This window comes from Myxine glutinosa, chromosome 4 (genome assembly GCF_964187855.1).
Source record: "Myxine glutinosa chromosome 4, kmMyxGlut1.1, whole genome shotgun sequence".
Classification (NCBI taxonomy): Eukaryota; Metazoa; Chordata; class Myxini; order Myxiniformes; family Myxinidae; genus Myxine; species Myxine glutinosa.
This window is the reverse complement of record NC_136264.1, coordinates 115,104,646-115,118,879: the sequence shown is the minus strand read 5'-3', so window position 1 is coordinate 115,118,879 and position 14,234 is coordinate 115,104,646. Positions and strand designations below refer to the sequence as shown.

The 14,234-nt window shown below is 45.5% G+C and overlaps 1 protein-coding gene across 50 annotated transcripts in view; it reads left to right on the top strand.

The window, feature by feature from the left end:
- The window catches only part of LOC137425109 (inter alpha-trypsin inhibitor, heavy chain 4), a 332,019-nt gene that overhangs the window by 71,458 nt on the left and 246,327 nt on the right, over positions 1 to 14,234 (top strand). For all 50 annotated transcript variants that reach the window (XM_068113193.2, XM_068113169.2, XM_068113208.2 and 47 more), the window contains exon 3: positions 14,114 to 14,224. In XM_068113193.2, coding sequence (XP_067969294.2) covers positions 14,114 to 14,224 — 111 coding nt within the window. The remainder of the gene's footprint in view (positions 1 to 14,113; positions 14,225 to 14,234) is intronic.

Sequence of the window (14,234 nt, the reverse complement as noted above, 5' to 3'; positions counted from 1 at the left end):
CGGCCACAGGGATATACTCATACTCATACATACTCATATCCACAAAAGTCACCAATACACAATATAATCGTTAATCGCATAATTCCTGCCATTAAATTCAAGAAACCCTTTGCCAACCATTCACGGACCTCCCACCGTGCGGGGCACATCCTTTTGAGTAAGCAGGTTATCACCGGCACTCTGAGCAAGTCCCATGCTCCGAACCCAATTCAACAAACTCAAAACCCCTGCTCTTATTTCCCATCCAACAACAACAACTACAACAACAACTGCCCAAAACCGAGAGCCCCCCATACAGCGCACACGTGACTCGCGGCTCGCTCGGCTCCTGCCCGAACGCACAATAACTATACCCAAACTTCCACGGAGCCGCACGGCGGAAACCACAGGTTCGTACCACACTTTAATTAAACGAACATCGCCAGGATCCTCGGATAGACGTTAAAATTCACAATACACACGACAAAAATCCGATTTAAATTCAGAGATCGCCGATCGGCCTGGCACAACCATCTCAACGCGGCGACGCCACGCCGCCCCCCCGTCCTGGCGCGCACCCTCGTGCCTCCACACGAATCCCAACACCAGACTGCACGCCGCCCTATTCGCGTTCACGGCGGGGTTTACCTCACGTTGGGACATGAGTCTTTACAAATGAGTTTGGCCCCTGTCAGCCAATCAGCTGTCATAACATTGAGCTGTCATAACATTGAGCTGTCATAACTCATCCCTAGCTCGTAATCATCGCAAAAAAACAGGATCTCTGACGCTTGACCTCTCTGACCCAAAATGCACTACATGACATCATCATCCTAAAGGTGAGCTGCCTCAGGGATATAGGCCTACCCCACACATACAATACACAATATCTGCCAATGAATGAACTCTTCGATTCAAGTCAAACACACATTTCGATTCGAATTCTGAATTTAGTTCAACAAATTCCAAATTTCTGCCCGACTGCCACTCGACAGACAAAGCAGCCCATCTTGTAACCATCTCCAAGAAACCACTTCATATCAACAGTAGGTCGACAAGGGCACTCCGAGTGCTCTCCTGACCCGATTTGTATCAAATCGCTCCCAAACACTCCCAAACAACTGAAAATCCGGACTCAGTTAAGGACCTCACCTGGTCCCTCGGATAGACGCTAAAATCGACATTCCCGGCCTGAATTTTCCGCACGTCAAGCAGACCACTTACAAAGCTTCACACCGAAACCCTCTGCTTTGCATATGTCATACAGACAAATACATTGGCCAGATACACACGTCAATCAATATCCCAATATACATTCATTCCTCATTCATATACCAGTGAGTCTCCCAGACTTCGCGCGAAAATCAGATCGACTCAAATCATGCCTTTCTCCAGCCACTCCCATGTACAATCTTTGCTCATTCATGTTACGTCTCTCATTCAAGGAAAAGGATTTTTTCTTGGGACGGGTTGGACGGGGTGGGTTGAGGTGGAACGGGTATGGCAGGGCGGGGGTGTTGGGGTGTTGCCTAGAGCCCCGGGACTGAGCTCAGGTCTTGGGGGGGTGGGGGGTCTTGGTCTGGCATCTGGTCCAGCGGCATCAACCGCTGTTTTACTTGCTTAACTGCTTACTTAATTGTCCTCGGTCCTTGTAGCTTCAATAACCATAGCTATAATGCTTAAAATTTCAATATTTCAAAAACCACTTCTGTCCTTCTTACCTGTGGTTACCTGGCCCCTTCTCTTTTTCACCTGGTCCTGGCCTGTTTCTATCTGGACCTCTGTTGCTTGCTTCCTTCTTGTCCCCTACCTAGTACCTGCGCGTTTTCCTTTTCCTGGCCATGTTCCTATGGCCCTCTAAGTTAGCCACAGCCCTTCGTTCCCTGGCATGCAATGGCATACCCCATCTTGTCTCTGGGCTGTTCCTTCCTGGAAAGATCTTGGCCACCTGGCTCAACCTTTACGGCTGTCCGACCTCACTTTTCCCCCTCGTCCTTGTTAACTATAACGTTACCCTTACTGAACGTTATCTTTACTGATATCCTGCGCAAATCCTATCCTTTAGCGTTACTCTTAATGTTATCCTGGCTTTACCGATATCCTGCGCAAATCCTATCCTTTAGCGTTACTCTTAATGTTATCCTGGTGATTTAACAAAGACACGTCATTCTGAGGCCTGAAAATTAGCCTCTACTTACAATTTCTGTTCGGAGTGCAGGCAGTACAGGTGACAGGGGAGACGAACTGTTCCCGTTCGAGGAGGGGGGTACGAATTTGGATTGCCCTCTGATAAAAAAACAATTCTCACCTTAAACAAATCAGCGTGCCGGCGTCCCGGCCTCAGGCAGCCCCCCTCGGGTCGTTCAGGATTCGCCTCGCCTGTCACTGTCGTGTTGCTGCACCCCACTCCTGGTACCAAAATGTCAAGAAACAGCTCTTGGCTCTTAAAAGAAGTTCACCAACAGCTTGAGAATGACGAGGCTTTATTAAGAATACCACTTATACAGATCCGGAGGAAGCGAACTTCTACAGCACGAACCAGCTTCATGCCACGTCCAGCCTTCCTGCATGCATTGATTCACAGTCCGCTTAAATAGGAACACGTTTATCAGAAAATCTCCGAGAGAACAAAGGAACTGGCGAGAGTTCCTCCCACCGTTATCCCTAGCCCCCACCGTCATCCGTTCTTTCATCTTGGGGGAGTGCAGCACGCACCATTAGTATCAGGACCAGATGTGGTTTCAAGGCTCCGAGGCGACAGAAAATGTAACTCACTGAAGGGAGAGTGCATTCTTTGGTTCCTGATAAGACCATTATCCAAAGGTTTATGTCTGCGGTCCGAGCATCCTACATGAAGCTACACATTCCAAGCGCCTAATCCGTTTGTCCATCCGCGGCTCGAGGCGCCGTCTGCGAATCAAAGAGGGATTTTACGACCGGACTTATCTAGCCTCGAAAGGGCACATGTATACGAGCCATTTGTCCAGCACGACCGAAGCGAGCATTTTCTCATTTTATACTAAAGCGAAGCGGAAAACCCTTTATTCACTTATGAAATCGCATTTTTAAACAACATTTAAATCATAACGCATTAGTCAACCGACGTCTATAAGATAACATTAAGCAATAACAAATCTACGACTTGACAAATGCACTTCTCTTTTCATAGTTCTTCATAAAATGATCACATGAAAAATACGATGGAGGCTTTACTGTATGTCTGCGATTTACTATGATCTTTAATAAATTGTCGTTCATTTTGTAAAATATTTTTTGGGGCCCTATCTTGCATGAAATATCTCTGACTCTCCTATTACCTCTGCCAACAAAGGTAGATGGAGGTTATGTTTTCACCCCTTTATTTGTTGGGCTTGGTGTTAGCCCAACCCCCACACAGCCAGCGGGAGATGGGGTTTTTTCAATCACGTGTGTGTGTGTGTGTGTGTGTGTGTGCGTGTGTGTGCATGTGTGTGCGTGTGTGTGTGTGTGTGTGTAAATGTCCATGCCGTAACTTTTTTTAACGTTTGCACGATAGTCATTCAACAAAGCTTTATTATGAGAATATGGAGAATACAAATTCATAATCTTACCAAAAGGTCAAAGGTCAGCGTACCAAAAGGTCAAAGATCAGCTCTTTCACGAGCCTCGATTCAGTATACAAAAAAAAAAAAAAAAAACAAGGCAGCGTCACCTAAAATCATCAATTTTCATCCAATTGACCTGAAATGAAAATGTACCATTTGAGCTTTGTCATTAAATTTTCAACAAAGCTTTATTATAAGGATATTGAGAAGACAAATTAATAATTTGGTCAAAAGGTTAAAGGCCAGCGTCACACAAAATCGTCAATTTACGTACAATTGACTTGAAATTTTACGAATTTGCATATTGAGTCACTGAATTGGTTCATCAATCCAACGCAAGAAGCCGATTAATTAGCCGGGCTACCGCGCAGCTAAGACAGGGTTTTGCAATCAGTGTGTGTGTGTGTGTGTGTGTGTGTGTGTGTGTGTGTGTGTGTGTGTCCAGGCCATAACGTTCTTACCATTTGAGCTACTGTTATGAGATTTTCAAAAAAGCTTTATTATGAGAATATGAGAGGATAATGTAATAATATTGTCAAAAGGTCAAAGGTCAGCGGCACCTAAAATCATCAATATCCATCCAATTGACCTGAAAAATCAATTTAACATTGGAGTTTTGTCATCAAATTTTCAACAAAGCTTTATTATGAGAATATGGATATGGCAAGTTAAAAATTTGGTCAAAACATCAAAAGGTCAAAGGTCAAGGTTGCATAAAATCATCAATTTTCATTCGATGAACCTGAAATTTTAAGAATTTGCATATTGGGTCACTGAATTGGTTCACCATTCAAAAGCTGGAAGCCGATTGTTTATTTTTTTTAGATCAAATGATCAAAGGTCAAGGTTGCATAAAATCATCACTTTTCATCTGATTGACTCGAAATTTGAGCAGGGTTTGCATATTGGGTCACTGAAGCATATTTGTTTTGAGGTCGACAGGTCGAGATCGCATACAATCGGCAATCTTTTGTATTTTTTATCCGTTTTCGTCATGTTTAGCATACGGAAGAAGGCTAAATACAAAGCGGAGGCGGACGGGCTTTGTATTTTCAGATGCCTTCTGACTGACTCGTACCACCTTCCTATTTCTATGCCATCAGCTGAGACCATCAACCTTCAACCGAGAAGATGGATCCTCAACGACACACTATTGTGTGACAAGTGATGCGCTATTGTGTGACATCAAGGTTCCCTGGTCTTGTCATATTAGGGCAAAAATGCACACCCTCAGATAATATATTATCATGTCTGAGTTCCCGTTAACACGGTATCCTCAGCGCTAGAAGCTTTCATCCCAGTAGATAGCCCGGACGGTCTTTGTTGCACTGCGTTCAGATATTTTTACAACTCTACTGTTCCTCAAGGATCAAAAATGAGCAGAAATTACAGGCAGCACACGCATGGAAAGTAGATGGTTCGAACATTTTTTTTTTTTAATATTCGGGCTATGGCTCATAATAGGGAGCACACACACACACACACACACACACACACACACACACACACACACACACACACACACACAAACATACTGATGAGACAAACACTTAACACAGCCCCTGAGCTTGGGGAAAGTGCCGTCACGACCGTCACTTCTCGGAATACTCTAGATACCAGCAACGCCATAAAAATGTCGCCGCTTTTTACACCGTACTCAGCGGGGCATTTCCTCAAGAAGAGTTTCCTCCTCGTCATGATTGCCAACCGATGGGGATTGTCCATGCTCTATCCTTTTCAAGCAAGGAAGCAGCATGTACCATTTTAAAAGTCTTTGGTATGACTTGAACCAGTCCAAACCGGATGGGTGTTTTTTAGGAGACACCATCTCCTTACTGGATGGACGGCCATTGGCTACCTATGCGAGCTCAGCAGCCCTTTGCCTGGTGTTGATTTTGGTCCTGGCAGGGTGTCACACTGTCACAGTCACCCTCCCCACAAGCAAAGCCAGGGAGAGGTGTTGGTTTAGTCGCCGACAACACGACCATGCGGTTTTCTTACCTTTTAAAGGATTTATTTGTAAAGAAAAGTACAGAGAAGAGGACAGACAAGATTATAATAAAGGGTGCAAACCAAGCGATTGAAAAGACACAAAGAGTTAGATGGGAACACACAAACTTATGTATAAGGATGAGAAATAAAGTGCAAATCCAAACCCACTCTGGGTGCTACAGAACAGACTTTTACAACAAGATAAGAATGCAGGTGGACCTCCCTTTGTCGATGATGCCCAGGGTGGACACAGGACTTAATGCAGCATTTTTTTATTTTTTTTATTTTTTTGTATACTGAATCGAGGCTCGTGAAAGAGCTAACATTTACTTCACAAACAAATCGACCAGACAAACAAAATACACAAAAAGAGGGAGCGGAAGACAAGATGGGGAGAAAAGGGGAAGCACACAAACACAACATCCGAGAGCAGGGAGATGTGTGGAAGGGAGAGGGCCCGGGGGGAGGAGGCATGGGAAGGAGGGGGGGGGGAGGGAGAAGTATAAAGCACAAGGACACCAAGGACTTCCAGGACAGAAGTTGGTATTTCAAAAAGTGGAATTGGGGTGAAATTAGCGGGGGTAGAAAAGATCAAGGTTTTGGATGGGGGAAGATAAGAGATGGTGGTGAACAGCTGTTTTAAAGACTTGGAGGGTGGAGTGGGATTGAAGAGAGTGAGGGAGTTTGTTCCAGAGGTGGGAGAAAAGAGGAATGAAGGAGTGAAGGTGAGCAGAGAGTCTTGATTTTGGCAGTTTAACCAAAAGAGGGTTGCAGGCAGATCTTGTGCGACCTGTAGGAATATTTGCGGGACAGAGCCCAGAGAGAGCTGGGGGGGCAAGGCCAGAGAGGAGTCGGTAGAAGACGGAAAGACCACCAACCTGCCTGCGGTGAGTGAGTGAGAGGCCCTTGGAGTTAGCTTCATCGCGGGAGATTCCAATGATTCTGAATGCTTTGGTTTCAACAGCGCGAAGGCGAGCTAGGTGTGAGGCAGGAGCACCAGCCCAGAGGGGAGAGCAGTATTCCATTGAGCTGCGGATGAAAGCCTTGTATGTGGTGAGGAGCTCAGGTGTGCCAAGGAAGGACTTCGCACGACGGAGGATGCCCAGTCGGCGACTGGCTTTGGAGGCTAGATTTGAAATGTGGTTTTTCCAGGAAAGATCATGGCAGATAGTGAGACCCAAAAGCTTGAGTGACAGAACTTCTTGGAGAGGATTATTCAGAAAGTGGATGGGAGGGTTGTCCAGTCGGTCTTTTCGGAGAGACATCGTAAGAGTGTGAGTTTTGTCAGGATTGAAAGACATGTTCCACTTGTTTGCCCAGTCTGTGATTTTGTCAAGGTCTGCAGAGAGTGAGGAGGCTGCAGACTGCCGATCTGAGGGATGAAGAATGGAGCGACAGAGAGTAGAGTCGTCAGCAAAGAGATAGAGAGGATTTTCAAGAGAGTCAGAGAGATCATTGATGAAGACCAGAAAAAGCACAGGGCCCAGAACACTGCCTTGGGGAACTCCAGCCTGAACAGGAAGAGGAGATGAGAGAAACCCATTCAGGGCCACACGTTGACTACGACTAGAGAGGAAGTCCGTCAGCCATGCGTGGAGATTTCCATGGATACCAAAAGAGGAGAGTTTGGTGAGCAGAGCGGGGTGCCAGACCGTATCGAAGGCACGTGATATGTCAAGGGAGACTGCTCTAATTTCCTGTTTGGCATTGAGGACCTCCATCCATTGTTGAGAAAGCAGAAGCAGCATGTCCAGAGTGGAGTGTCCAGGTCTGAAACCAAATTGATGATCAGAGATCAAGCCATTGGAGAAGAGGAAAGATTTCATATCTGAAGCAATGATGGATTCCATGACTTTGCTGATAATTGGGAGAAGGCTGATTGGTCTGTAGTTGCTGGGATCTGTTTTTGCACCTTTTTTGTGCAAAGCGGTGATGTTGGCAGTTTGTTTTGTTGGCAACAACAAGTTTGTTGGCAACTGTTGGCAGTTGGCAGGTGATGAGCATGTTTTGGAAACCAGGTGCGAGACGACGAGAGCCAGTGTCAAAATTAGTCCAACCACCGAAGTAAAACAGCCATGAGCAGCGCCAGTAATGAGTAGCACCCAAGATGCAGAATGGCAGTGATCCAGCCATGAGGAGCACTAGCGACAATCAGCCCCTCCACAAAGCCTCGTGCCCCCCTTCGTCCTTTTCAAACAAGGCCTCCTAGTCTGCCCCCATCTTCTCTCCAAGTGCTTCTTCTTCCACCTCAAGCAAGCTGGCTCCTTCCCCTGTGTTATGAATTTTGGGGTAGAATGATATATAGATCAGGTAGATCTGTGTATGTATCATGCCCCGATTATCGTGATAGGGAACCCCACATGTAATAAGTTTGTTTAGGCGGTTTGTTCGCGCAAGTGTATCTTTGGGGTCATACAAGGATGGCCTTGTGTTAAATAGAGTAGGGATTATGCTAATTCCCCTATATGTGAGACATGGTGATCTATCCTTTGTCCCGTATGGCAACGCACTAGACACGTAGAGCAGGAAAGGCCCAATAGTACACACGCACATACTAATTAAATTCCTCCCTACAATAAAACTCACCGGAAGAACAGGCAGGAAGCACTTGCAAACAGGCACATCAAGCAAACAGGCAATGGACACTCAGAGGGGTAGCGATTGGACAAGACACCACCAATAGGGAGACGAGGCAGGATGAAGCCCTCCGATTGGTCAGGAAGGCCGAGGGAGAAGCAGAGCGCAGATTGGCCAGGTACCACCGATGACGTCAGAGGCGAGCAAGAAGCAGCTCACTGAGTGGTGAAGTAAGAGCAAGGGAAGCAACGTACTGATTGGCCACCGACCGATGGGATGGGGAGGAGAGCACGAAGCGCTCGGCCAATGGTGAAGGACCGACGCCAGAAGGACATTCTAGTGGTTGAGAGGTGACAGACTGATTGGTAGGGAGGAACGGTGACGTGATACCACGAGCAATAAAAGCACTTGTTGGCCGGCATTTTGCCCTCCTGGTTCTGGATCCCTTCGTGCCCGGACGTCCTTCTCCTTGCTTTGGACTCTTTTCCCTTCTTCTCCTGCTGCCCCTTATGCCTTCCTCCGCCATCGACTCACTTCTTTGGTTCCGGACATCGCGAGCGATTGCGCATGGACGAGGGCGGCTTGCCGCTGAAACACCACAAGGCCGGGGTGAGCGGGACGGCCGGTGAGGCCTAGCAGCTCGCGAAAGAGGTGGATTGAAGCCTACTTCCCGCCAACACCGGAGTACGTGCTCGGACTGGACGATCGCTGCCAATGCGCCAATCGAGCTGAGTGCACGATAATTTACATATTTACTTTCCTTCCTTTTATATTCCCTTGTGTGTTTGATACGTCTGGTGTGGGAGCGCTCCAAATAGGAATCATAGTTATTTAACCAGCGCGTTTTATTTTGTATTATCGGCATCCGTGGCAATAAAGCCTTGTTTGTTTTTGTCCATAAAAGCCGTTGTCGTTTGAGTTACTTTGCAGGGTTGAAGACTGCTCAGGACTGCGGCGCAGGACCGTCAGGTAAAAGCTTCCTGCTTCTTCTTCTTCTCTCTTCCTCCCGTGCTTGTATAGTGAAATCCGCTATTGAATAACGCCTCGAATAACGCTCGATTTGCTATCCGTGATTTCCCGGTCTTCACCCAGGAGAATCACACGACACCCTCTCCAAAGGTAAGGTGATACTAACTTGGGTCAATCCTAAAAGTTATTCAGAGCAAAACAACATGAATGTCCTGCATCACAAGCTCCTCCGTCAACCACTTACTTGCTCATCCTCCTTCCATACGAGGCCTCCTGGTCTGCCCTCCATCATGTCTCCAGGCCCTTCTTCTTGCTCCTACCTCTCTCAAAAGGCAGGGTGATACCAGCTTGGGTCAATCCCAAAACTTATTCAGGGTAAAACCACACTAATGTCCTGCATCACAAGCTCCTGCGTGAACACTTGCTCATCCTCCTTCCACCCATGCCCTCCCCTTCCTCCTGGTCTGAGTTATCTTCTTACTCCTGTGCAGAGTCACCTCTTCTGGGCTGCCCTGATCACAGGGACAGCCCCAGTATATAAAAAAAAAATCGACATTGTTTATTTTGGGCTCCACAGCACACTCCACCACAATGGCCCGTGCACATTGGCCAGATAGATCGTGGCCTAGCCTAGTACCGTGGTTCTTAACCTGGGTTCGACCGAACCCCAGGGGTTCAGTGAGCCAGTCTCAGGGGTTTGGCGGAGGTCCTCCGAAACGCATTGCAATTTGTTGTTTTTTTTGCTTTTAGTTTTGTATCAATTTTGAAGCTATGTGTAATTACGCTTATTATTAATATTATTATTATTTTGCTATGTATGTTACGAACGAATGGAAATGTTATTTGTAATTGTATTCCCATCCCATTCATGGTTTCTCTGGTCTGTGTTTAAGATAAGTTGTTTCACACTGACTGTAGTAAGTTGAATCAATGAGCAACTTGCTAATTATTCTGTTGATGGTGCTTACTTGCTTACTTACTTACTGGATTTTGGACTTTGCAGGTGTGCGGAAATTCCAGTGAATAGCCTCGATTAGCTTGCCGTGTGCCGTGCGTCATTGGTCGCGCCTTACTTTGGAGTTACTGATTAATTGAAAAGTAAGTTGGAAATGTTTGTGGATATGCAGGGCAGGTTCAGAGTTATATTAAAGTCAAAAGTGGATGGTGATTATAAAATATGATTGAATTACTCAGAAAATTAGGTGGAGGTGATATAACTCCTTTGGTCGCAATTCAAAACTAACAATTCGCAGTATTCTATGTAATATTATAATGGGATTTGAGGGGACATAGAGTTGAGTACATAATAAATCCCGTCATCGTAACTATAAGTTATGTTTTCTTCGTTAAAATTTCTCAGTTTTCAGAGGGGTACTGATTATATTTAAGCATGTTCCATTTTTAATTTTTGTCATATAATTATTTGCCGGAACTCAATTAAGATCAGTTTGTTACTTTATTATTATTTTTTTTGCAGTATGTCGAGCAAAAAAAGGAAGTGGTCGGAGGATTACGTGCGGTACGGGTTCACGTGTTTGACGGAACGGGACGGAAGTCAGCGTCCTCAATGCATGCAAGGCAATGTCAAGTTGAGCAACTCCAGCCTCGCACCAGCAAAACTACGGGAACACTTAAAAAACTGCACGGCGAGGGGCAATACAAAGACGCAACGCTGGATGAATTCAAATTGTAGAGTCCAATTCGACACAAGTGCTACCTTGCCCACTCTCGGCTGCGTTCCAATTGACAAACCGATCCTCACCGCGTCGTATGAAGTTGCGTACCTGATCGCAAAGCAGGGCAAACCTCACACCGTTGGCGAGACACTCATCAAACCGGCCGCGTTGAAGATGGCCAACATCATGCTGGGAAAAGCTGCTGAAAACAAGTTGTCTCTCGTTCCACTCTCAAATGACACCATCAGATGCAGAATCGACGACACGAGCGACGACATCCTCGCCCAGGTATTTGCAGATTTAGACACGAGCACGACGAAATTCAGCCTTCAACTCGACGAGACCACCTACGTTTCGAATTTGAGCCAGCTCATCTTATTTGTGGCGTTATGTCAAAGGAGACGAGATCAAGGAAGACTTTCTGTTCTGCAAGCCTCTCACAACGACGACGAAGGCAGCTGATGTGAAGAAGCTTGTGGACGACTTCTTCAGAAGCAACGGCCTCTCGTGGAACATGGTGTCTGCAGTTTGCTTGGACGGAGCTCCAGCCATGCTGGGATGCAACTCCAGTTTTGGAGCGCTGGTGAAGGCCGATGCACCACACATCATCGTCACGCACTACATCCTGCACAGACACGCGCTGGCATCAAGAACCCTGCCTCCAAAACTGGCCAATGTTCTGAAAATCGTCGTTGAAACTGAATTACGTGCGAAGCCGTGCTCTGAATCATCGCATCTTCAAAGAGCTATGCAATGAAATCGGCTCTGAATTTGAAGTCCTTCTCTACCACTCTTACGTTCGATGGTTATTACGAGGGAAGGTAGTGAGCCATGTTTTTGCCTTGCATGTAGAATTAGCCCTGTTTTTGTGAGAACACCAGCATTGCCATGCAACGTACTTCCAAGAGTCAGAGTTCATCCTCGCCTTGGCGAACTTGGCTGACATATTTGACGCACTCAATCATCTCAATTGCCAGATGCAGGGTGGTGGAGTGAATGTCATCGAATCTGAAGAAAATCTGAGCGCTTTCCGAAAGAAGTTATCGTTGTGGAGGCGGCGAACAGAGAACGACAACTTCGCGAACTTTTCGCTACTGGACGAGTGCGTGAGTGGGATCGAAGATGAGTCTGAAGTTGGAGGCACTGCTGTACTGGGGGAGCTGAAGCAAGCGATTGCCACGCACTTGGATGAGCTGGGAAAGTCATTTGACGGCTACTTCCCCGACCAAGAGCAATACCCAGCATGGGTGCAGCAGCCGTTTACTTTCGCCGTTGCAACGGCAGATGTCAACGACCAATACCTCGACGACCTCATCGAACTTCAGCAGAGCCAGACTCAACAACAACTCTTCGGCACAACAACGCTCTCAACGTTTTGGTGCCGCCAAATGGAAGGGTATCCTCACATTACTAAAATTGCCCTTGAGATCCTCACGCCGTTCATTACAACGTATCTCTGCGAGCATGCGTTTTCGAAACTGGTGGAGATTAAAACAAAGAAAAGGAGCAGGCTTACATGCGAAAATGATTTGAGGGTGGCCCTTGCCAAAACAAAACCACGCATTTCCAAGATCGCCTCCCGAAAAGAAGAACAGAAAAGGCATTAAGATGCAATTCTTCTTAATTTTTTTTGTCAAATTTGAGGGGTTCCGCGAGTGTTCTGTGGGTTTTGTTAGGGTTTGGCGCCTTTAAAAAGGTTAAGAACCACTCCTCCCATGCTTGTGAAATCCGCTATTGACTAATGCCTCGAATAATGCTCGATTTGCTATCCGTGATTTCCCGGTCTTCACCCAGGGGAATCACACGACACCCTCTCCAAAGCTAAGGTGATACTAACTTGGGTCAATCCTAAAACTTATTCAAAGCAAAACAACACGAATGTCTTGCATCACAAGCTCCTCCGTCAACCACTTACTTGTTCATCCTCCTTCCACAAGAGGCCTCCTGGTCTGCCCTCCATCATGTCTCCAGGCCCTTCTTCTTGCTCCTTCCTCTCTCAAAAGGCAGGGTGATACCAGCTTGGGTCAATCCCAAAACGTCTTCAGGGTAAAACCACTCTAATGTCCTGCATCACAAGCTCCTGCATGAACACTTTCTCATCCTCCTTCCACCCAGGAAGGGGGGAGTTTTGGAGGGGAGGGGTGAGGAGGAGTTTTGGAGGGGTGGAATGAAGGTGAGTTTAGAGAATGTAGGGAGGAAGGACTGTAAGAGATTGATTTTTTTTTTTTGAAGTGGCATTCATTGAAGAGGAAATTGAAAAAAGCCTTTTAAATCGGAAGAAAAACAGCATGTTATAATAAACCACTGAATAAAACACTGCAGGGGAAAGTTTAAACATATTTCAATAAAATTTAAACAAAACTGTGAAAAACAATCTCGGAAAAGTCCCTGAAGTGAGGACTTGGATCTGAGAAAGAAGGAGAAAGGGTTGATTGAGTATGGTGGAAACTATAATTGGAAAGGCGAGTATCGGCTGGAGATGGAAGGAAGAGGTAGAAGAAAAGGAGATAAAGGGGGCGGGGCGAGACAACAAACATGTGTCAGTGAGGAGAGAAGGAAATAATAAAAATAAAAAAAATTTTTTTTTGTATTTAAAACATTAGACAAAGGGTAAGATGTTCGTGAGAGAGAGCAGAGAGCGAACAGAAAACGATTAATTCTACACAAGTTTGCACGAATTACAAACCAAAAACTAACTAGAAACCCACAATAACACATACACAATAAAATAACGAGTGGAAATTTGACAAAGACACGAATGGAGAAATACTTAAACTTTGATGCCGTGCAGAGGTCGAAGTCGCTTCCTCGCTCGAGGGACCGGAAGTGGAGGATCCAATTAAAAAAAATTGTTCATTAACATTTTTAACATTAACATTATTATTTGTTAATTAACATTAACATTTGGAAGCAGAGAATTGTTATAGTATTTAAGAATAACATATTATTGTACATTTATTGCATCCTCATTCCCTTTTAGAATATACATAATTGATATGAGTCTGAGATTTCAGAAGGAACGACTTCTGTAATTGCCAAATTATTGTAATTATTGCCAAACTACTGTAATTTGATCTATGTTAAACGTAAAAGTTAATACAATTCAATCCTTCCGGCCCACGATGGGCTTCACACGATGGGCTTCACATGTTGGGATTTACGAATTATAGGTATGCATACCTAGATGTGTGACAATGTATTTAAACAAAAGTATTTTGTGTGTAACAATTGTAGTTTTATCCACCACACCCACTTCCCAACACCACCACCCCACTCCATGTACTGGTACTATTCCAATTCTTTGCTAATCATCACTAATGATCTACACTTTATCAGAACCGTACTGAACAAGACACACGTTGGTCAAGTAAAGGAGAAGCAAAAAGCTAAAGAAACATATCAAGCTGCTGTTGACAGAGGACAAACGGCAGGCCTTGTTCGAGTAAGGTAAGTATGC